The sequence below is a fragment of the Callorhinchus milii genome, unplaced genomic scaffold (genome assembly GCF_018977255.1).
Source record: "Callorhinchus milii isolate IMCB2004 unplaced genomic scaffold, IMCB_Cmil_1.0 Scaffold4, whole genome shotgun sequence".
NCBI classification, from domain to species: domain Eukaryota; kingdom Metazoa; phylum Chordata; class Chondrichthyes; order Chimaeriformes; family Callorhinchidae; genus Callorhinchus; species Callorhinchus milii.
The window spans coordinates 80398629-80423478 of record NW_024704745.1 but is presented as its reverse complement, the minus strand read 5'-3'; the positions used below and the strand labels follow the sequence as shown (position 1 = coordinate 80423478).

General features: G+C 50.0%; 2 protein-coding genes across 2 annotated transcripts in view; one reads left to right on the top strand and one right to left on the bottom strand.

Moving 5' to 3' along the window:
* sts (steroid sulfatase (microsomal), isozyme S) overlaps window positions 1-11902 on the bottom strand; it is a 40936-nt gene extending 29034 nt beyond the window's left edge. The window contains 3 exon segments of the mRNA XM_007909248.2: window positions 4165-4286; window positions 8344-8511; window positions 11832-11902. Coding sequence (XP_007907439.2) covers window positions 4165-4286; window positions 8344-8511; window positions 11832-11845 — 304 coding nt within the window. The 5' untranslated portion in view covers window positions 11846-11902.
* The window catches only part of LOC103189014 (pseudouridine 5'-phosphatase), a 66363-nt gene continuing 53238 nt past the window's right edge, over window positions 11726-24850 (top strand). The window contains exons 1-2 of the mRNA XM_007909252.2: window positions 11726-11862; window positions 19214-19432. Of these exons, the coding sequence (XP_007907443.1) occupies window positions 11790-11862; window positions 19214-19432 (292 nt within the window). The 5' untranslated portion in view covers window positions 11726-11789. The remainder of the gene's footprint in view (window positions 11863-19213; window positions 19433-24850) is intronic.

Below are 24850 nucleotides of genomic sequence, written 5' to 3'. Positions count from 1 at the left end.
TTAATTTTGGGGAGGGATTATTACTCTCCGAAATCGATCTGCGAATCGATTACTATGGCTGGGTAAAACAGAGGTGCGTGCAGTAAGAAAACTTGCTTAAGGTTTCGCCCTGCCTGGGAATGAAAACTGGTTCCTCTTGTTTGCGAGGCGTGTTCTCTAACCAATATGCTACAGGACTCCACAACACAGGCCCACATACTCACACATGCACACACATGAAGAAGCAAATTGGCTGCCGTGTTCGCCCACAAATACACAGTCACAATACTTCACAGGTAAAAGAAAGCCCTATGAAGCCCTTTGAGAAATCAATGACGAGACATGTTGTCTATCAAATGCAATTTATCAAATTTAGTGACCATGTATTCGTAGGCGAATGTAACAGCCAATTTGCACACATCAATGTCTCACAAACAGCCATGAGTGAATGGCCAATTTTATCTATACTGTCGGGCCTCAAAGTGCCTCATAGGATTTACTGTAAAGTGTACTGACTGCATTTTTTCTGGCGAATGCGGCAGCTAATTTGCACACAGAAATGTCCTATAGACAGCCTTGAAGTGAAAGATCAACTTTATCTGAGGGATTTTACAAATCGTTCTCCACACTTGCTGCTCTTTTGCTCTCAGCTGTGCTTGAGAACGGAGTGTAAATGAAAAACACATACACACAAAAACTCAATAAGAATAATAATCCTTGCATTTGATATAGTGCCTTACAACAGCTCTATACTGTCTCTATACACTATTCTCTACCCTGAAAAGGTGTGGAAGCTGATTCGATAACAACTTTTAATAGAGGAGTAGATAATTATTTGTGGAGGACAGGGTTGCAGGGCTATGGGGAGAGAGCGGGGGAGTGGGATTGATTTGGATAGCTCTTTTCAAGAGCAAGCACAGACAATTGTATGATTGTCGGCCAGGACCTCAGGCTTTTGATCAGTGCCATAGGATCTTTAATGTCCACCTCGGTTTAATGACTCTGAGCCGGGGGGAGATGACCGTAGGCACGGTTATAGAATCATAGAATCATACAGCACAAAAATAGGCCATTCAGCCCATTGCGTCTGAGCCGACTCCTAAAAGAGCTTCCAACTCAAGCCCACTGGCCCGCTTTCTCTCCATAGCCCTGCAATCCTGTCCTCCCCAAATACCCATCTACTCTCTTAAAAGTTGTTATTGAATCAGCTTCCACTACCCTTTCAGATAATGCATTCCAAATCCCAAGAACTCGCTGTGTGAAAACAATTTTCCTAACCTCCCTTCTGTTCCTTTTAACAACTAACTTAAATCGGTGTCCTCGGGTTACTGACCCACAGGCCAGTGGGAACATTTTTTCTTGGTTCAACCTATCAATCCTCTCATGATCTTGAAAATCTCTGTTAAATCCTCTCTTAATCTTCTCTGCTCGAGGGAGAATAATCCTAGTTTCTCTAATCTCTCCTCATAACTAAGATCCTTCAATCCTGATACCATCCTGGTAAACCTCCTTTGCACCCTCTCCAATCCCCTAACATCTTTCCTAAAGTGCAGTGCCCAGAACTGAACACAGTCTCCAACTGAGGTCTAACAGTATTTTATAAATATTCAACATCACCTCCAAACTTTTGTATTCTATGCCCCTATTTATAAAATCTAGTATCCCGTGTACTTTTTTAACAGAAGAAGGTCTTCAGGCCTGAAGGAGGCCGGAGCCAGTCAAGCGGAGGCAACAACAACAACTTGGATTTATATAGCGCCCTCCACGCCGGATGGCGTCTCAGAGCTTCACGGATCCCAGGGCCGAGCCAGGGGGAGGAGCCAGGGAGGAGGAGGAGCCAGAGGAGGGGGAGGAGCCAGGGGAGGGGGAGGAGCCAGGGAGGGGGAGGAGCCAGGGGGAGGGGAGGAGCCAGGGGGAGGGGGGCGGGAGGGGGAGGAAGGTGACCAAAGGTGCGGTCGATAAGAAAGGTCTTCAGCAGAGACCTGAAAATGGGAAGGGAGGGGGCGAGGGGAAGGGAGTGAGGAAGGGAGTTCCAGAGCCTCGGGGCATAGTGGCTGAAGGCACGGCCACCGAGGGTGGAGTGGAGGACTTGGGGGAAAAGAGGAGGCCAGACCTGGAGGAAAAAGGAATTGGGTAATGTTTTGAGGAGAGAGGAGGTCAGAGAGGTCGGGGGGTGCAGAGGAGTGCAGGGACTTGAATACGAGGTGAGCATCTTGAAGTCGATCCTCTCGGGGATAGGCAGTGAGTGCAGTCTGGCGAGGACTGGGGGGATCGGGGAGTGGGGTTTGGGGGTGGGGGGGAGGGCCAGGACTGGGGGGATCGGGGAGTGGGGTTTGGGGGTGGGGGGGGAGGGCCAGGACTGGGGGGATCGGGGAGTGGGGTTTGGGGTGGGGGGGAGGGCCAGGACTGGGGGGATCGGGGAGTGGGGTTTGGGGTGGGGGGGAGGGCCAGGACTGGGGGATCGGGGAGTGGGGTTTGGGTGTGGGGGGAGGGCCAGGACTGGGGGGATCGGGGAGTGGGGTTTGGGTGTGGGGGGGAGGGCCAGGACTGGGGGGGGGGGGAGGGGGGGGGGGGGGGAGGGCCAGGACTGGGGGGATCGGGGAGTGGGGTTTGGGTGTGGGGGGGAGGGCCAGGACTGGGGGATCGGGGAGTGGGGTTTGGGTGGTGGGGGGGGAGGGCCAGGACTGGGGGGATCGGGGAGTGGGGTTTGGGTGTGGGGGGGGGGGCCAGGACTGGGGGGATCGGGGAGTGGGGTTTGGGTGTGGGGGGGAGGGCCAGGACTGGGGGGATCGGGGAGTGGGGTTTGGGTGTGGGGGGGAGGGCCAGGACTGGGGGGATCGGGGAGTGGGGTTTGGGTGTGGGGGGGAGGGCCAGGACTGGGGGGATCGGGGAGTGGGGTTTCGTGTGGGTGAGAATGCGGGCGGCAGAGTTTTGAATGATTTGGATTTTATGGATGGCATTGGAGGGGAGGCCGGCGAGGAGGACACTAGAGTAGTCCAGCCGTGAGGTGACAAAGGCATGGACCATGGTTTCAGCTTTTGGTGTGAGGTATTGGCGGAGACGGGCGATGCGTCGGAGGTGGAAGAAAGTGAGGGTGAGGGACTGGATGTGGGGGAGGAAGGATAATTGGGGGTCGAACCTGACGCCTAAGGTGTGTATGGGTTCGGAGAGTTTTAGGGGGAAGTCGGGTAGGTGGAGGAGGTGAGAGCCGTAAGATTTTAGATGTTTATGAGAGCCAAAGAGTATGGCTTCTGTCTTGTCAACGTTCAGCTGAAGGAAATTTGCGCACATCCAGCCCCTGAGATCTGACAGACAGAACATCAGGGGACTGGGGGTCACAAAGAGAGGTGGAAGAATAGAGTTGGGTGTCATCTGCATACATGTGGAAGTGTACCCCATGTCTGCAGATGACATCCCCAAGAGAAAGCATATAGATCAGAAAGAGGAGGGGGCCAAGGATGGATCCTTGGGGTACCCCACAGGTAGCTGGGTGAGAGCATTGGGGAGTAAGCAGGTCACAGAGGGAGGGAGGTTCCAGGGCCTTAAAATGAATGTGAGAATGTTGAAATCGATCCTTTTGGTGATGGGGAGCCAGTGGACCCTGGCTAGATCTGGTGTGATGGAATACATAGTGCCAGCGGCAGAGTTTTGGATCAGCTGGATCACGTGCATGGTGGAGCTAGGAGACCGTCAAAGAGGGCTTTTGAAAAGTCCAGTCAGGAGGTGTCGAACGGTGGAGGAAGGCGGTCCTGGTCAGGGAGCAGAGCAGGGAAACCTCAGGACAGACGCTATGAAGCATTTCTCTTCCCAGAGAATTATTATCTTAAAGCAGGTTACCTGGAAGGATGGTTGAAGCCTGGACACTGGACGTGGCTCAGTGCTGTGATATAACAATAACAACAACAAGATTACATTTGTATAGCGCCTTTCACGTTGGGAGAACGTCCCAAGGCGCTGATAGGACCAGAGGCTAGACTTCTCACTGAGAGCAACAAGGTTTTATACTGCCCTAGAACGCTACACACGCAAAATTAATTGAGACTCTCATGAGCGATCGCTAATTGGGAAGTAGAAACATTAAAGGATATGGGGAATGACGGGAGGCCATGGTATGTTAGGTCTTGAAATGGTCTGTGGAGAGTTAAATGTTTTTCTCTTGCTCCTAAATTCCTCTTGTGACCTCACCTGATCTGATGGGATACCTGCCCGTCAGGAAGGCTGCTCTGCTGGGGGTACAGAGTGGAGAAGCAGCTATGTGTTGGGTAAGCATCACTCCATCCTTCGCCAGGCTGTCTATGTGGGGAGTTCTGCAATACAGATAACATATTGAAAACTGTCACAACCTAAGATATCAGTAACATACCAAGACAGCAGACATGGGTACAGAGTTACAAAGGCCAGTTTCAGGACAGACAATTTCAGGTCGGCAGGACGTCCCAAAGCGCTGAACAGATCAGGAAGGGTGGTTGAGGCCAGGACCCTGGACTTGGCTCAATGCTATGATAGGAAGGCAGTAGTGAAGGTATTTTGAAGGATGAGATCAAATTGGCCGAAAAGGTCTCGTTTATCTAAGCCTCTTGTGATCTGGTATCTCTTTTGTATTGCGATTCAGGTGGGATAACCTGCTAAAGCAATTTGGAGTCTTTACTCTCAGTTAATCCTGGTTTACAGCTATCCCCCCACCACCCCTCCCAAATTTACCTCCAAATTCAAATTTACTGACTACCCATCTCATTGCTTTTTAACAGGACATTGCTGGTGCAGATTTGATATTGTTAGAATATACACTTTTTGTATACTGCTAGAATCATAATAGATGTTGTGAATGGGTTAACTTTTAAGTTAAGTGCAACTGGACTGACAGTCACGGGATAGGACTCATCTGGTTTTCTCTGTTTTTGAAAGAATAACGGACAGGGGCCGGGGGTCACCTCTTATCAGTAAATGACAACAAGCCACAGAGGTAACGGTCCAAGGTACCAGTCCACACAGGATCTCGACTGAGCAATAAGTCGCTAGATTCTGACAGGGCCGACCGACAGAAGGCAACCCTCAAGAATAGCAACTAATGAGCAAGTTGTTTAAACTGGAGGACCTCGGTACCATCCCGGGATACTGATAAGGAATAACCAGTCACTTAAAAGGAATGATCCCACACCACAAAATAATGAGCACCAGATACAGCCCTAAACTGATCAATCCTCTATCTTAGACAATTAGATTAGATAACAGGAGTCTTAAGGACAATGTGTATGTGTGTGAGGCACTACACCCCATGAGGTGCTCACGTGAACCCGGTATGATTTCGACCGGGTGATCTAATGTCCGCACCATGATTGGATGAACATTGGTATGAGTTCCGTTAACTTTGTGTACGGGGCCATCCCGGGTCGTGGAGACAAGGATACGGGAGATGGGGCCGTCCTGGGCTGCGGAGACAAGGGTACGGGAGATGGAGCTGTCCCGGGTCGTGGAGACAAGGGTACGGAGATGGAAGACTGAGAGCTGGAAACACTAAGACTGAGGATATTAGATGTAAGATTGAAAGCTGTCGGCAAGAAGACTGAAAGCCGAAGAATCAAACTTGTGGGCTGGAAAGGCACAGTGTTGAACTCTTGAACTCGAGATATCTATAGTGGTGTTATTCTGTTATAAGATCTGTTGATTGTACGGCCTTTGGTCTGACCCATCGGGATATTGGGGAATAACGAACTAATAGTAATAAAACAGTCTGATATCTGGTTAGAGGAATTAGCGTTATTTCCTTACAGATTTGGCTGATTTTATTTTCTAACAATATCATGTTTGCCTCTAACATTTACTTACACTTGCTTTGTTTGGGGTCTGTGGGCAACACAACACAAATTTGCAGCGCTTTTCAAGTCAAGAGTCCCGTGGGGAGTTCTGCAATGCAGATAACATACTGAAAACTGTCACAACCAAAGTTATCAGTAACATACCAAGGACGTGAAATTGTCTGATCAATCTTTGCTTGGCATGTGAGTTGGGGTTGGGAGCCGAGCTGAAGGTGGGAGGGGTATAGTCAAAGAGGTAGGCTTTGAGACGGACCTTGTAAGAGGCCAGGGAAGGTCTATAGGATGGAGTTCCAGAGAGCAGGAGCAGATAGGCTGAAAGCCCAACTGCCGATGGTGTGGCAGGGACATTAAGCAGGCCGGTGCCCACAAAAAATGATTATTATTATCCCTAGTTGCTCTAAAGGTGGTGGTTCTCCTCAAACAACTACAGCCTTTGTGGTGACTGCGCTCCCACGATGACGCTGGCTCCAGGATTGTGAACTGACAATAATGCTGAACAAATGGCGATGCATGTCTGAGTCAGGGGTGGCGAGCGACGTCATCATAATAATCCTTGCATTTGATATAGCGCCTGATCACATCTCAAAGCGCTTCACGGAATATACTGTAAAGTGTAGTGACTGCGTATTTTCTGGGCAGCCAATTGACCTGAAAGGGAACTTGGAGGTGGTGGTGTTCTCATCACGATCCTGTGTTTGGTGGAGGCGACTGTTGCTGGGAAAACCTGATAGGCAAGTTGATGTGCAGCTAAGGTACCTCTGGAACGAGGAGTAACTGCATAGTGACCTGAGTGGTGGGCAAACAACTGCTCTTTGCTGGATGATGTTGAGTTTCTTGAACATTAATGCATGGATGATCAGGACCAATATAGATTACGTTCTTGGGAGAGGTTAGGAGGTGGGCCTCTCATCACAGAGTTCATATAAGTTCAGGTGAATGTCGTTGAACAAGTTACACTTCTTGCCCATAGCCGGTTGGTGGTGAGAGAATCATCAATGGTTGTGTCATTGAAAATCATGGGGGAGGTGGCTGGGCTCCAAGTCTCTCTCGTCTCACTTTTCAAGTGCTTTGGGCTGTTTATTTTACAGGGATGGCGCTGCATAAACACAAGCGAAAAGAATAGGAATACTTTTGAACACAAATCCGTTTCACTTGTGCTGGCTCTGTCTTGTGGAGACAGAGAACTGGGCTCCAGATGAAAGCAAAAGGAGTTGTTATAATAATCCTTACATTTCGTATACTCATTTTTCATGTCCCAAAGTGCTTCACACCATTTAATGTGAAGTGTGGTGTGTTTTATGGACGAACGCGCAAAGCAGTGTCCCACAAACAACCATTTTTTGGGTTTCTATTTTCAAATATTGCCATGGGATCTTTAATATCCATCTGAACAGGCAGATGGAACCTCGGTTTTAACATCTCACCAAAGGATGGCACCTCCAATATTACATCAGCGCCTTGGGACGTCCTCCTGACTTAAAAGGCGCTATAAAAATGTAATTTTGTATGGTGTATGGTATTGTATTGCACACCACACTCCCAGGTCTGCACTGGAGACTGTGATTGTCAAGGCCCGACATGGTGGCTTGAACCACAACTGAGTACCAACTGAGCCAGGCTGACACACATAAATTGATGATTTAATTTTAGATGGGACTGGAGGAGCCACAGGAATGTGCCAATATAAAAATTGGACAGGTAATAGGTTGAAATTTATTTGCTGTTTCTTCAACACAAATACTTGTTCTAAAGCCCATCTACGTGGACTTTCACAAGGTCTTTCAATCATTCATTTTGGTGGAATTGTGAATAATAATTATCTTGTTTCACTTGTATTTGCCTGCAAACACACGGTCAGCACATATTGCAGTAAAATCCTTGAAGCGCTTGGGAGACATTTTTGATGAGGTGAAATCAAAAGGCAAGGATTATTATTATCCAGATTATTGATCACCTTCTCAAGAGGAGTTGAAGCAGCCATGAGCCCCGTTAATCATGCATGACAGGCAGACTTACACAGGAACATGCAAGTCGGTCAAGGTTGGTGCAGGTGGGACAAGATTTTAACAATGCCTTTATATCCTAATCCACCTACTGTGTCTTCGCCTTCTTTCTCCACCACTGTTAAGCACTCTGAGATTCTACCCTGCATGCAGGGCTCTATATAAGCAGGTTTTTGTGGTTGACCCTGACACATAGGTGAATAATAAAAATGATAACGATAATAATAATCCTTGTATTTGATATAGCCCCTTAGAGCATCGTTGAGATGTCGCAAGCCTAATTGACAGGCTTCACAGAGTATATTGTAAAGTGAGTGACAGTGTATTTTGTGGGTGAAATGTGGCAGCCAATTGCACACAACAGTGTCCCACAAACAGTCCCGGATGGAGTGACCAACATTTTTTTTGGGGTGTGGGGGGATTATTACCCCCAGAAAGCAGTCCGGCAATCAACTAACAACCGGATTCCTACTTACTGCTAGTTAAACAGAGGCATGTGGAGTAAGGAAACTTGAAAAAATACGTTGTGTTAAGCATCATTGTACCTGAGAGTGTCGTTCCCGTAACAGCCCAGGTCTCCGATACCAAGGTCGTCGGCCATGATAAGCACGTAGTTGGGACGCACGTTTGCTTTCTGCTCCAGATTTCCAGACACCAGCGGCAGGAGAAGCACCCACAGCATCGTCATTTCCCTCTCACGTGGATGGTTCCAGCTTAAGAGCCAGGGGTTAGGAGGAGGCAGAAGAGCAAGGGAGGGGGAGGAGTTAGGGGGACGGGGAGGAGCAGCGGAGGGGGAGGAGTTAGGGGGACGGGGAGGAGCAGCGGAGGGGGAGGAGTTAGGGGGATGGGGAGGTGCCAGGGGAGGCAGGAGGAGCCAGGGGAGGGGTTAGGGGGAGGAGCCAGGGGAGGGGGAGGGGTTAGGGGGAGGGAAGGAAGGTGACCAAAGGTGCGGTAGAAAAGAAAGGTTTTCAGAAAAAAACTGACAATGGGAAGGGAGGGGGTGAGGAGAAGGGAGTGAGGAAGGGAGTTCCAGAGCCTCGGGGCACAGTGGCTGAGGGCAACGAATTGTGGGGTCACTGTTTATGGGAACGCCGCTGTGCGCAATTGGGCTGCCGGGGTTTCGCCCACACAACACAGTCAATTCACTTTACAGTGTATCCTGTGAAGCGCTTTGAGACGCCTCGAAGGAGTGACGAGGCGCAGGGTTACCATGCGAGGATCATTATCATCAAGGGATTATTATTATCAAAGCACAAGGATTATTCAGCCGCTGCGCCCCGAATCTTTGGAGCTCTCTCCCTAAATCTCGCCGCCTTGCGCCTTCCCTCCCTCCCTCCACACCCTCAAACACCCGCCTATCGACCTTCCTTTTTTGATGGTGCTTACAGTCAGCTACACCCCCATCCCCCCCAACACCCCCCACAATTTTGTCATTGGAGAAGACAATCAACAACAACAACAACAAGATTCCATTTATAGAGCGCCTTTCACGTCGGGAGGACGTCCCAAAGCGCTGGACAGTTGGGTCAGGACATGAGCAGTGGGGAAATGGTCAGGGGGAGGGAGGGAGCGAGGAGGGGGGGAATGGTCGGGGTGAGGGGAAAGAAGGGAGGGAGCAAGGAGGGGGTAGAGAGTCGAGAGGGGAGCTGAAGGTACGGTCAAAGAGAAAGGTCTTGAGACCGGCCTTGAAGGAGGAAAGGGAGGAAGCGACGAAGGCACTGGGGATGGAGTTCCAGAGCCTCGGGGCTGAGAGGCTGAAGGCCACTGATGGTAGGGCGGTTGGGGCGGGGGACGTGGAGCAGACCGGAGCCAGAGGAACGGAGGGTACGGGGGGGGGTACGTGGGGGGATAGTAGGTCAGAGAGGTAGGAGGGAGTGAGGCCGGGAATGGCCTTGTAGGTGAGGATGAGGATCTTGAATTCGATCCTCTGGGGGATGGGGAGCCAGTGGAGGCGAGCGAGGGTGAGGGTGAGGGCGAGGGTGAGGGCGAGGGTGGGAGTGATGTGGTTGCGGTGTCTGGTGTGGGACAGTACACGAGCTGCAGAGTTCTGAATGACCTGCAGTGTGGAGGGAGGGCCGGGAAGGCCGACGAGGAGAGAGTTCCCATAGTCCGGCCTTGAGGTGATAAAGGTGTGGACCAGAGTTTCAGCCGCGTGAGGGGTGAGGTAGTGCCGTAGTCTGGCGATGTTCCGGAGGTGATGGAAGGCAGTGCCAGTTGTGGTGCGGATATGAGGGAGAAAGGACAGCTCAGGGTCGAGGGGAACCCCGAGGTTCCTGATGGCTTTGAGAGGTGGAGAGTGCGGAGCTGATGGTGTCAGCGCCTGAGGTGCGGAGGCGCTGACGTGAGCCAATCAGGAGGGCCTCAGTTTTTCGTACGTTGAGCTGAAGAAAGTTGTCTCTCGTCCAGGACTCGATGTCGGACAGACAGCTGTCAGGACATCGGTGGTCGTGGAGTTGAGAGTAGAGGAGGAAAGGTAGAGTTGGGTGTCATCCGCATACATGTCCCTCGCCCTCTCCCCTCCCTCCCTCACTCCCCTCGCCCCCTCCCTCCTCCCCTCGCCCCCTCCCTCCTCCCCTCGCCCCCTCCCTCCTCCCCTCGCCCCCTCCCTCCCCTCGCCCCCTCCCTCCTCGCCCCCTCGCCCCCTCCCTCCTCCCCTCGCCCCCTCCCTCCTCCCCTCGCCCCTCCCTCCTCCCTCGCCCCTCCCTCCTCCCCTCGCCCCCTCCCTCCCCCCCTCGCCCCTCCCTCCTCCCCTCGCCCCCTCCCTCCTCCCCTCGCCCCCTCCCCTCCCCCCCCTCCCTCCTCCCCTCGCCCCTCCCTCGCCCCCTCCCTCCTCCCCTCGCCCCCTCCCTCCTCCCCTCGCCCCCTCCCTCCCCCCCTCGCCCCCTCCCTCCCCTCCCTCACTTCCCTCCCTCCCCTCCCCTCCCTCCCTCACTCCCTCCCCTCGCCCCCTTGCTCCCTCCCTCCCCTGCCTCACTCCCCTCGCCCCCTCCCCTCCCTCCCTACCCTCCCTCCCCTCCCCTCCCTCCCTCACTCCCTCCCTCCCCTCGCCCCCTCACTTCCCTCCCTCCCTCCCCTCCCTCCCTCCCTCGCCCCCTCCCTCCCTCGCTCCGGCCTCGGGGGGGGTGGCCTACCATACGCGCATCGCGATGGGGGGAGTGGACAAAAAAAATCGAAGGTCACCTCTGTTCCGTACGGCACCAAAAGAAAAACACTTTGGGAGAGAATCGACCGACGTGAAACATGTTTAAGTTGAACCGCGCCCCCTCCACCCCTCCACCTATTTTTCCTGCACAAAAAAAAGCAATGGGTCTCAGCCTTTAAATCGATGGTAATAACTGACCCGATCGCGCCGTCGAGACGTCCCACGCGCACAACGCCAATAATAATAATAATAATCCTTGCATTTGATATAGCGCTTTTCACGTCGGGAGGACGTCCCAAAGCGCTTCACAGAACACACTGTAAAGTGAATTGACTGTATATTTGTGGGCGAACGCGGCAGCCAATTGCGCGCAGTGGCGTTCGTTCCCCCCCCCCCCACACTTGAAATTACACTTTAAATATTTTTGGAGGGGGTTATTAACCGCTTTCCCCACCCCGGCAATCCCCCAGGCAATCCGTTCTGAAGCCCCGGCACCCCGGGGAGCCAGCCCAGCGCTTCGCTGCTCAGGGTCTTCAGTCCAGTAACCGATCGCGAATTCAACAACAACAACAACAATAATAATCTTTGCATTTTGTCACGAGGACTGGTCACGCCTTCGAGACGTCTGAAAGCGCTTCACAGGATACCCTGTAAAGTGTAGTGACTGCGTTGAGTCCTGGCAACGCCCAGTCTGGTGCAGGTGGTGGTGGGGACTGCGCGGGTGGGGTGTGGGCTGAGGGAGGGGGTCACTCCGGGGGCGCAGGTGGTCGGCCACCGCCGCGCTCTCGCCGACCGACCGCTTCCCGCCGCCGCCGCCGCCTCACGGCTCACGGACGGGACCGCGCGGACATGGCCGAGGCAGCGGCCGCCGGTTACCGTCCGGTCACTCACGTCATCTTCGACATGGACGGGACGCTGCTCGGTGGGTCACTTTGTGGCGCTTCTTTCTGCTCTTTCTCTTTCCCCTCAGAACCAACCGCCGCGGACAACGGCTCTCGGGGGGGAGGGGGGGGGGGGGGCGGTCCCCATAGCAACCGCGGGCCTCACCCGCCACAACACACTCACTCCCCGCGTGTCGCACAGTCACCACACTCCCCGCGTGTCACACAGCAACACACTCCCCGCGTGTCACACCGTCACCACACTCCCCGCGTGTCACACGGTCACCACACTCCCCGCGTGTCACACAGTCACCACACTCCCCGCGTGTCACACAGCAACACACTCCCCGCGAGTCACACGGTCACCACACTCCCCGCGTGTCACACAGTCACCACACTCCCCGCGTGTCACACGGTCACCACACTCCCCGCGTGTCACACGGTCACCACACTCCCCGCGTGTCACACGTCACCACACTCCCCGCGTGTCACACAGTCACCACACTCCCCGCGTGTCACACAGTCACCACACTCCCCGCGTGTCACACAGTCACCACACTCCCCGCGTGTCACAGTCACCACACTCCCCGCGTGTCACACGGTCACCACACTCCCCGCGTGTCACACGGTCACCACACTCCCCGCGTGTCACACGGTCACCACACTCCCCGCGTGTCACACGGTCACCACACTCCCCGCGTGTCACACGGTCACCACACTCCCCGCGTGTCACACGTCACCACACTCCCCGCGTGTCACACGGTCACCACACTCCCCGCGTGTCACACGGTCACCACACTCCCCGCGTGTCACACGGTCACCACACTCCCCGCGTGTCACACGTCACCACACTCCCCGCGTGTCACACGTCACCACACTCCCCGCGTGTCACACGGTCACCACACTCCCCGCGTGTCACACAGTCACCACACTCCCCGCGTGTCACACGGTCACCACACTCCCCGCGTGTCACACAGTCACCACACTCCCCGCGTGTCACACGGTCACCACACTCCCCGCGTGTCACACGGTCACCACACTCCCCGCGTGTCACACGGTCACCACACTCCCCGCGTGTCACACGGTCACCACACTCCCCGCGTGTCACACGGTCACCACACTCCCCGCGTGTCACACGTCACCACACTCCCCGCGTGTCACACGGTCACCACACTCCCCGCGTGTCACACGGTCACCACACTCCCCGCGTGTCACACGGTCACCACACTCCCCGCGTGTCACACGGTCACCACACTCCCCGCGTGTCACACGGTCACCACACTCCCCGCGTGTCACACGGTCACCACACTCCCCGCGTGTCACACGGTCACCACACTCCCCGCGTGTCACACGGTCACCACACTCCCCGCGTGTCACACGGTCACCACACTCCCCGCGTGTCACACGGTCACCACACTCCCCGCGTGTCACACAGTCACCACACTCCCCGCGTGTCACACGTCACCACACTCCCCGCGTGTCACACGGTCACCACACTCCCCGCGTGTCACACTGTCACCACACTCCCCGCGTGTCACACGGTCACCACACTCCCCGCGAGTCACACCGGTCACCACACTCCCCGCGTGTCACACGGTCACCACACTCCCCGCGTGTCACACGGTCACCACACTCCCCGCGTGTCACACGGTCACCACACTCCCCGCGTGTCACACGGTCACCACACTCCCCGCGTGTCACACAGTCACCACACTCCCCGCGTGTCACACAGCAACACACTCCCCGCGTGTCACACAGTCACCACACTCCCCGCGTGTCACACAGTCACCACACTCCCCGCGTGTCACACTGTCACCACACTCCCCGCGTGTCACACAGCAACACACTCCCCGCGTGTCACACAGTCACCACACTCCCCGCGTGTCACACTGTCACCACACTCCCCGCGTGTCACACGGTCACCACACTCCCCGCGTGTCACACGGTCACCACACTCCCCGCGTGTCACACTGTCACCACACTCCCCGCGTGTCACACAGTCACCACACTCCCCGCGTGTCACACAGCAACACACTCCCCGCGTGTCACACAGTCACCACACTCCCCGCGTGTCACACTGTCACCACACTCCCCGCGTGTCACACGGTCACCACACTCCCCGCGTGTCACACGGTCACCACACTCCCCGCGTGTCACACGGTCACCACACTCCCCGCGTGTCACACGGTCACCACACTCCCCGCGTGTCACACGGTCACCACACTCCCCGCGTGTCACACAGTCACCACACTCCCCGCGTGTCACACAGTCACCACACTCCCCGCGTGTCACACAGTCACCACACTCCCCGCGTGTCACACGGTCACCACACTCCCCGCGTGTCACACGGTCACCACACTCCCCGCGTGTCACACGGTCACCACACTCCCCGCGTGTCACACGTCACCACACTCCCCGCGTGTCACACGGTCACCACACTCCCCGCGTGTCACACAGTCACCACACTCCCCGCGTGTCACACAGTCACCACACTCCCCGCGTGTCACACAGTCACCACACTCCCCGCGTGTCACACAGTCACCACACTCCCCGCGTGTCACACAGTCACCACACTCCCCGCGTGTCACACAGTCACCACACTCCCCGCGTGTCACACAGTCACCACACTCCCCGCGTGTCACACAGTCACCACACTCCCCGCGTGTCACACAGTCACCACACTCCCCGCGTGTCACACAGTCACCACACTCCCCGCGTGTCACCAGTCACCACACTCCCCGCGTGTCACACAGTCACCACACTCCCCGCGTGTCACACAGTCACCACACTCCCCGCGTGTCACACAGTCACCACACTCCCCGCGTGTCACACAGTCACCACACTCCCCGCGTGTCACACAGTCACCACACTCCCCGCGTGTCACACAGTCACCACACTCCCCGCGTGTCACACAGTCACCACACTCCCCGCGTGTCACACAGTCACCACACTCCCCGCGTGTCACACAGTCACCACACTCCCCGCGTGTCACACAGTCACCACACTCCCCGCGTGTCACACAGTCACCACACTCCCCGCGTGTCACACAGTCACCACACTCCCCGCGTGTCACACAGTCACCACACTCCCCGCGTGTCACACAGTCACCACACTCCCCGCGTGTCACACAGTCACCACACTCCCCGCGTGTCACACAGTCACCACACTCCCCGCGTGTCACACAGTCACCACACTCCCCGCGTGTCACACAGTCACCACACTCCCCGCGTGTCACACAGTCACCACACTCCCCGCGTGTCACACAGTCACCACACTCCCCGCGTGTCACACAGTCACCACACTCCCCGCGTGTCACACAGTCACCACACTCCCCGCGTGTCACACAGTCACCACACTCCCCGCGTGTCACACAGTCACCACACTCCCCGCGTGTCACACAGTCACCACACTCCCCGCGTGTCACACAGTCACCACACTCCCCGCGTGTCACACAGTCACCACACTCCCCGCGTGTCACACAGTCACCACACTCCCCGCGTGTCACACAGTCACCACACTCCCCGCGTGTCACACAGCAACACACTCCCCGCGTGTCACACAGGAACAATACTCCCCGTGTGTCACACAGTAATAATACTCCCCGTGTGTGATACACTAATAATACTCCCTGTGTGATATAGTAATAATACTAATAATACTTCCTGTGTATGATACGGTGATAATACTACCTGTGTGATATAGTAATAATACTAATAATACTCTCTGTGTGATACAGTAGTAATACTAATAATACTCCCAGTGTGATACAGTAATAATACTGATAATGCTCCCTGTCAGTAATAATACTAATAATACTCCTTGTGTGTGATACAGTAATAATACTCCCTGTGTGTCATACAGTAATAATACTAATAATACTCCCTGTGTGATACAGTAATAATACTAATAATACTCCCTGTGTGTGATACAGTAATAATACTAATATTACTCCCTGTGTGTGATACGGTGACAATACTCCCTGTGTGTGATACAGTAATAATACTCCCTGTGTGTCATACAGTAATAATACTCCCCGTGTGTTATACAGTAATAATACTCCCTGTGTGATACAGTAATAATACTAATAATACTCCCTGTGTGTTATAATAATAATACTACTAATAATACTCCTTGTGTGATATAGTTATAATTATAATAATACTCATTGTGTGTGATATAGTAATACTACAACCAATAATAATATTTGTATGTGATGCAGTAATAATACTACTACTAATACTCCTTGTGTGCAATATAACAATAATACTAGTCTTGTATTTTATATAGTAATAATCATATAATCATATAATCCTTGTGTTTGATACCGTGATTACTGATAATAATATTCCTTGTGTGTGATATAGTAATATTACTACAACTAATAATAATATTCCTTTTGTTTTATATGGTAATAATCCTATAATAATCCTTGTGTTTGATATAGTAACAGTCATAATAATATCCTGTAGTCCTGTGGAGTCCTGTAGCTCAGTGGTTAGAGCTCACTTTGCAAGTGAGAGACCTGAGTTCAATTCCAGGCAGAGGGCGAAACCTTGGGCAAGTTTCCTTACTCCACACAGAGCCTAATAATAATCCTCCAAAACCAAAAACAATAATAAATTGGTCATTTTCAATCTACGACTGTTTGTGGGACATTGCTGTGCGCAATTGGCTGCCGCGTTCGCCCACAAATATACAGTCAATTCACTTTACAGTGTGTTCTGTGAAGCGCTTTGGGACGTCCTCCCGACGTGAAAAGCACTATATCAAATGCAAGGATCATTATTATTATTATCCTAGTGCTTGATATAGTAATAATCATAGTAAAACTACGTCTGTTTGATATAATAATAATAATCTAGAAGCTGTAATAAGGAACTATGTCGAATGCACAAATTATTATAAACCTTGTATTTGATACAGCGCCTTACATGCTGTCCAGACATCTCAAAGCGCTTCACAAAATATACTGTCAAGTGTCGTGACTGTGTATTTTGTTGGCAAAAGCGCGCAGCAGTGTCCCACAAACAGGTGTGGATTGAGTGACCACATTTATTTTTCGAAAGGATTATTGCCCCCAGAAAGCGATCCGCCAATCAACTAACAAGCGGGTTCCTACTTACTGGTACAAGAACAACAGCAACTTGCATTTATATAGCGCCCTTCACGCCAGAGAGTGTTGTTTTGGGTGAATAATTATTTTATAGTCATGTCAATGCTCATCACAGATTGGGAGCCCAGGGCTAGGGAGGCAAAGTAGGAAAGAGATAACCAAAGACGTAGTCAAAGAGGTAGGAATTTAGAAGCGTTGTGAAAGATGATATTACTATCATATTTAATAATCCTTGCATTTAATGTAGCGCCTTATCGCGTCTTTGAGACAGAATATACCGTAAAGTGAATTGACTGTATATTTTGTGGGCAGCCAATTGGGAACAGCAGTGTCCCATAAACAGTCGTGGCTTGAGTGACCAAATTATTATTTTTTTTTTTGAAGGGATTACTACCTCGGAAAAAGTGATACGCCAATCGACTAACAACCGGGTTCCTACTTACTGTTAGGTAAACAGCGTTGTGTGAAGTAAGGAAACTTGCCTGAGGTTTCGCTCTGCCCCGGAATCAAACCCAGGACCTCTCGCTTATGAGGCGAATTCACTAACCACTGAGCGACAGAACTCGTGTAGCGTAGTGCAAAAGAGAGACCTCAATTTAGGGAAAGACTCCCGGGGAGTGGAGGAAAGTGGGTGAAAGCTTGCTCACCAATGGTGAGGCGGTGGGCATTGGAGACATGAAGCAAGCCTGCATGAGCAGAGTGCCAGATTACCCATGAGGATTACCTACCTAACTTGCCTGTGACTCGTAAATTGTCAAGTCTCCCTCTCTTGTGGAATACAAAATGTACTGACTGTAGCATTTCCTGGTAATCAGCTGCAAATTCTTGCTCAATAAATGTACAGGAGTGATGTCACAGCCATTAATCCTTATGTATGAATGACCTCGTACATCAATAAGATTCAGCAGGGTGACATTGGCATCTCCGACTGATACCTCCTGCTAGCAGGAAAATAATTAAATCACTTGCATTTAATCACTGCACAACATTAAAAACGCCAGCATTAGACTGGGAGCAGCAGAGTCGGAAAGATGCAGTGAAAGATACGCAAACAAATCTTGGTTCTGCAGTTGAGCACAGGCCAGTGGCAAATTAATGTCTAGGATACTGTGTTCAAATGTAGTTTTCCCTAAATTATGGAATTCGATCAAGTGCACTAGATCATATTGAAATGATTGTGGTGTAGTTATAGAATTTGGATCAGTGCCCACCCTGCCTTATGCTGGTTTGAGGGTCAGAATTATGGTTATATATCGGTACTGTCAATATAGCCTGGGAAGCCGTGTTGTGAAACTGGAATGTGTTTTTGGGGTTGCTGCATTTTGGAGTTGGATTCATTCAGACCAGATAGGAGGTTCCATTTTCCAAGGAATAACACCACAAATATTCGCTGTATTGAGTGTTGGAACCAAATGAACTTATGAAAGACATACTGATCTTGAAACAAGTCCAGTGACTATTAACCGGAATGAGAGTTGGGAGGAAAAGACTTATAGTCACAGGCTGAATAAACCTGGGTTCTATTCCCTAGAGATGAGGATGTTAAAAGGGCAATCTGATTGAAATCTTTAAAAATAATAAGAGAAATTACATAGGAAACGATTCTTCCCTTTTGTAGGGAAATCCAGAACAAGGGGACATAACCTCAAATTAAAGTTAAACAGGTTAGAAGTGAAACAGTGTCATGTACCGATATACACTTTCATATTATATTTGTAGATCTCAATTCAGAGCACCCTTTTAACATCCCTGTCCTCAAATTTGGAACATAAACCAAGTTTAACTAAGTGCCTTCATACTCGGTATCAATCTGGCGAATCACTGCTGGATATGTTCCAACACCAATATATCCATTATGCCCCAGTAAGGGTATTTTGTTGCTACATTGCAAAGTATTCCCGATGAGGTTTGACCAACGCTTGAACTGGGAAACTCCGGAACACTCCCTCAATTCTTCTGCCTCGTCCCCTCCTTTCTCACCTTCAGATTGCGCCTGAAGACCTTCCTCTTCGACTGTGCTTACGGTCCCTCCCCCCTACCCCTGGCTCGGGGCTGTGTTGCCACTGTCCTGAGCTCTGGGATATTACCCCACGTGAAATGCAAGTTGTTTTTGTTGAGAGGGGATAGTTTACTGAAAGCACAGTCTTGCGATGGGTTGTGAACGAGGGTAGGGAGGGAAGCAATTTTGAGGGACTCCAGGATGGAGTTTCAGATAGACTTACATTTGTACTGCAATCAATCGTACTTGCATTTCAGACTCTTAAAATTTTCATCCACAGATACAGAACGACTTTACTTTATTGTCTTCCAAGAAATCTGTGACCGTTATGGTAAATCATTCACGTGGGAAGTGAAGGCCTTGATGATGGGCAGGAATGCCACCGAAGGTTCCAAAATAATTTGTGAAAGCCTGGAAATGCCTCTGACTCCAGATGAATTCTTAAAAGAATGCTTCCTTATCCAGAAGAAAATATTCCCTTCGGTCGAGCTGATGCCAGGTAATTATTAATACTTCACAATGTCCTTCACTTCTGCCGGTTCATAAGTGACGTCAGTGAAAGAGTGATTCATATTCTGCTCACTAAAGTGCATAAACGAAACCTTTCTCCTCTCCTTCCCTACCCTTCCCCAGTTTTGTCACCCAGTGTTAAATTCAAGCACTGTACAGCATAAGCCTTGTGAAGACCAAAGCGCTCTGTTCTGTTCCAGCAATGCACAATGTTCCAATAAAGAACCCTGCAAATCCTACTGTACCAGTGTACTGTATTCCTACAGGTATTTTCCACGCTGATCATCTATAGTAACTGATGTATTCAGACAGGAGTAAGACTATTGGTCTATCTATCGTTACTTCCGCCTACTTTTATATTCAGTGCTCCTGTTTATAAATCTCAGGATCCCATTTGCTTCCTTTTTTCAACCTGTCTCATAATCAAAAGTCCTATTGATTTTAAGAATCTTAGTTTTCTTCCTTTTTGCAACCCTCTATGCAGGGTAACCCTGTTGTTTGGGTATAATATCTCAGCCCCAGCAGCATCATGTCAGCCGGATTCAGTTGGTAGCACTCTCGCCTTTAAGTCAGACGTTTATGCGTTCAAGCCCAAGATGACACTCTATTGCACTGCTGGGGGTGCATTACATTGTCGGAGGCACAGTCCTTCAGATGAGACATTAAACCTATTCAGGTGGACGTTAAAAATCCCATGGCACTATTCAAAAAGTGAAAATTCTTTGTGTGACATTGCTGTGTGCAAATTGGCTGCTGCATTTGCTTACAAATACATTTTACAATATATCCTGTAACATATTTTGAGACATCCTCCTGATGTGAAAGGCACTGCACCAAGTGTAAGGATTATTAATATAATAAGAGTTCAAAAACAAAAAAGGCTGAGATCCTGTTTATCACGATGCTGATGTAATTTCCTGTGTGTTGGAAATGTCACTTCCTGCCTGGGGTGCTGACATCACTTCCTGTGCGAAATGCTGTCAGCAGCACTTTTTGTGAATAAGCAAACACATAGCCTTCAGGAGGGGACAGCAGTGATCCCTCCGGCGCAGAGTGTGCCAGTCCAGTGTCCTGTGCCGCTGGTTAGCTTGAGTTCAATGTTGACCCACACTATAATAATAATAATCCTGGCATTTGATACAGCGTCTTATTACGTCTTCGAGACGTCGCAAAGCGCTTCACAGAATATACTGTAAAGTGAATTGAGTGTATATTTTGTGGGAGTGAAACAGGAGAGTTGGGGGAGATATCATGAGATGGCCCTGTAGTTCCTTGTTTCATTATTCCAACACCTTGCTTGTTCCTATCATCTTTTTACTAAAAAAAAGTTTCCTGTGCTTTCTATTTGGTGTATTATTATTTGATGGTAATGGCCTTTTGCCAGTTATGTTTTCTGTCCAATTACTCACACTCTTCCTCCTTCAAGGTCAGCCTCAAGACCCTTCTCTTCAACCGTGCCCTTGGTCTCCCCCCACCTCTCTGCCTTCCCTCACCCCTACACCACCCCTCCCCCATGCTCAGGCCCCGATACCTGACTGTTCAGCGCTTTGGGACATCCTCCCGACGTGAAAGGCGCTCTATAAATGTAATTTTGTTGTTGTCGTGATTTGTGTTGGGTAATGCTTAGAAGAGGTTTTCCAGTGAGGTGGTGGAGGCAGATGATGTGGGCCATTTCGAAAGGGAATGAGATCCATTTTTGACGGCAGAGGGGGTTGGGGGAAGTATGTGAGGCAGAGTGAGATAGTGTTTGAAAATGAGAACAGACACATGGACTATATTGATCTTTTCCTCTCGCAGCATCTTCACAAGAGCATAAGTTAAAAGGATAATCAGTGCACTAACCAAACCGCTATGCCACTCACTCAGTCTCAGCAGAAAACCCTGTGCATGCTTGACATATTCAGTAGCTTACAATTCTATAAATTTCGTATCCATTTGATGGCGAAACATCGTCCTTTTGTTACGCAGGGGAAAATCCATCTTTTGTTCCCAGATTCAGCACACAGCGCAGTCCAAAGCCATTAAGTCAAGTTGACTGCATTGGGATAACTTGATCCATGCAAGAGTCCATCTGTGTCGCATAGATGCGACTTGGCAGTAAGTCATCTGAAGCATGATTCAGGCCGGCTTCATGTCCTCTGCCTGATCTTTTTCAGCAGTCGCGCTCTGGAGCTTAATCTCAAACTCTCTTGCCTCCATCTTTCCCCCATCAAAATCCACCTTCAGATAATAACAAATAATAATCCTTGCATTTGATACAGCGCCTTTTCACGTCTTTGAGACGTCTCAAAGCCCTTCACAGGATAGACTAAAATGTAATGACTATATGTGGACTATTTTATGGGTGAAACACGGCAGCCAATTTTGCACAGCTGTGTCCCACAAACAGTCGTAGATTGTCACCAAATTATTATTATTTTGTTTTGAAGGGAAAGTGATACTCCAATCGACTAACAACCGGGTTCCCACTTACTGCTAGGTGAACAGTGGGGTGGGGAGTAAGGAAACTTGCCCAACACTTCACCCTACCCGGGAATCGAAGCCATGTTCTTTTGCTTGCAAGGCGAGCGCTCTAAACACTAATCTACAGGACTCCACAGAAGGGTTGGGTTGGGGTGGGCTGGGTGCAGCGGAATGGGGGGAGTGGGAGAGAAAATCTATCCTTTTAACTGAACTTTCGGCTACATTCTCCCTCCATCCTCAGCCATCTCCTTCTCCAGCTCGTGCCCCGAAGCGAAGTGCTGTCAGACATCTTCCTGACATGAAAGACAAGATATAAATGCAAATTGTTGTTGTTGGCAATAAATTTGAGCATGATCTCACACTCATGGCAGAAACTGCTAGAGTTTCACCTTTACATCAAGTAATATATTAGCAGCTTAGTCAGACCACTTGTACAGCTTATTTATTTGTAGGGATTTTGTGCAAACAAGCCGCTTCGCTTGTCAATAATTATTGTAAAATGGTTTGAGACATTTTGATTTATTAGGCATTGTCTACAAGCTCTTTCTATTGAGTCCTCTCCCAAAAGACCTTCCATTTTGATAGTGCTTAAGGTCACCTCCCTCTCCCCCTGGCTGGGTGATAGACTCCGGCACTGTCAAGGGGGATGCTACCCTGCGTGAAAGCCACTATATAAATGCAATTTGTTGTTGTGTTTGTTGGAAGATTGTTCTTCGTATGTGGAGATTCTGAGGCAAGGTTGACAATTATCTATTGATTACAACATATTGTTGCTCTGGGCACCTTATAATAATAATAATAATAATAATAATAATCCTTGCATTTGTTATAGCGCTTTTCATGTCGGGAGGACGTCCCAAAGCGCTTCACAGAATATGCTGTAAAGTGAAGTGACTGTATATTTGTGGGCGAACGCGGCAGCCAATTGCGCACAGCAATGTCCCACAAACAGTCGTAGAGTGAAAATGACCAATTTATTATTGTTTTGGGTTTTGGAGGATTATTATAGTAAATTTTCCAGGTTGTTTGCCCATCACCAAGGATATGTTTTGAGAAACGTGTGTTTATTGTGATTGCTGGTTGTTTACTATAATACAGAGATGTATTTTAGCCATGTTAGCCCTACTCAACAATCCTCCAGCTAAAGGGATCATTTAATTCTATGCTGATGTGTTTACGTACATCGAAATTATAACAATTACACTGTAAAAAATGCAAGTTCTTTCTTTCTTCATCGCGAGAGTTGAATTCTAACGTTGAATCCAAAGTGTGATTTGGCCCAATAATAATAATAATAATAATAATTCTTGCATTTGATATGTCTTATCATTTCTTCGAGACCTCTCAAAGCGCTTCATAGAATACACTGTAAAGTGTAATGACTGTGTGTTTCATGGGAGAAAGGTGGCAGCAAATTGTGAACAGCAATACCCCACAAACAGTCGTGGATTGAGTGACCACATTTTTTTTGAAGGGTTTACTATCCAAGGAAAAGTGATCCACCAATCGACTAACAACCGTGTTCCTACTTACTGCTAGGTAAACAGTGTGTATATTGAGTAAGGAAACTTGTCTCAGGAAAGTTTCGCCCTGTCCCGCCCGGGAATCAAACCCAGGTCCTCTTGCTTGCGAGGCGAGTGCTAACCACTAAGCTACAGGACGTGTGCATGAACGTCAAATACTGAGCCACAGTGAGGAGTTATAGGAGAAGAGAAAATTTGTCAATTGTGGTTTGTCCACAACACTCAAAACCCAGCGTCTCTAGTCTGCTGTGAGAGACCAAAAAGAGCACACACACTGTGCTTGCTTGTCCAAAAACACACTCGCACAATAAGTATACTTTGCCTTTCAATAATAACTTTCAAAAGGGAATTGGATATAATAATAATAATAATAATCCTTGCATTTGATATAGTGCTTTTCACGTCGGGAGGACGTCCCAAAGCGCTTCACGAAACACACTGTAAAGTGAATTGACTGTATATTTGTGGGCAAGGTGTGTGGAGTAAGGAAACTTGCCCGAGGTTTTGCCCTCTGCCTGGAATTGAACTCAGGTCTCTCACTTGCAAAGCGAGTGCTCTAACCACTGAGCTACAGGACTCCACAATACTTGAAATACTTGAAAATTGAAAGGCTAAGGGGGAAAGAGCGGGAGAGTGGGACTAATTGGATAGCTCTTTCAAAGAGCCGGCCCAGCAACGATGGGCCGAATGCCTTCCTTCTGTGCTGTAGGATTCTATGATTCTATAATAATGACAATTTGCACTTATATAGCATCCTTTACACGGGATAGCTTCCCGGAGCCTTGATAGTGGCGGTGTCTGACAACGAGCCGGGGGAGAGGGAGGGGGAAGGGGCCCTCAAGCACAATCAAAATGAAAGGTCTTTAGGCGGAATTTGATGGTGTGGAGGTAGGGGGCAAGGTAGAGGGAATGAGAGGGAGTTCCAGAGTTTCGGGGTGTAGTGGCTGAAGGCACAGCCACCGATGGTGGAGCGGAGGGAATGAGGGACAAACAGGAGCCAGCCGAGCGGAGGCAGCGAAGGTAGAGCGTGGGGTTAAGCATTTGGAGAGGTAGGGAGGTGTAAGGGCATGAATTCGATCCGTTTGGTATTTGGGAGCCAGTTTAAGCCTGGCAAGGACTGGTGTGATGGGGTGCGGAGTTTTATTTTTGTGATTCTAAATGTCCAAGCTTATAAAACTAAATCCCACAGGGAGGGACATCTTCCATTTTCTGATTCTCTGTGAGAAGATGCCAAAGGTAATTTGTTTCTCAAAGCTCAAATCTTTTTTAATTCCCTTTTTTCTTTAAGAATAATAATAATAATAATCCTTGCATTTGATATAGCGCTTTTCACGTCGGGAGGACGTCCCAAAGCGCTTCACAGAGTACACTGTAAAGTGATTTGACTGTATATTTGTGGGCAAACGCGGCAGCCAATTGCG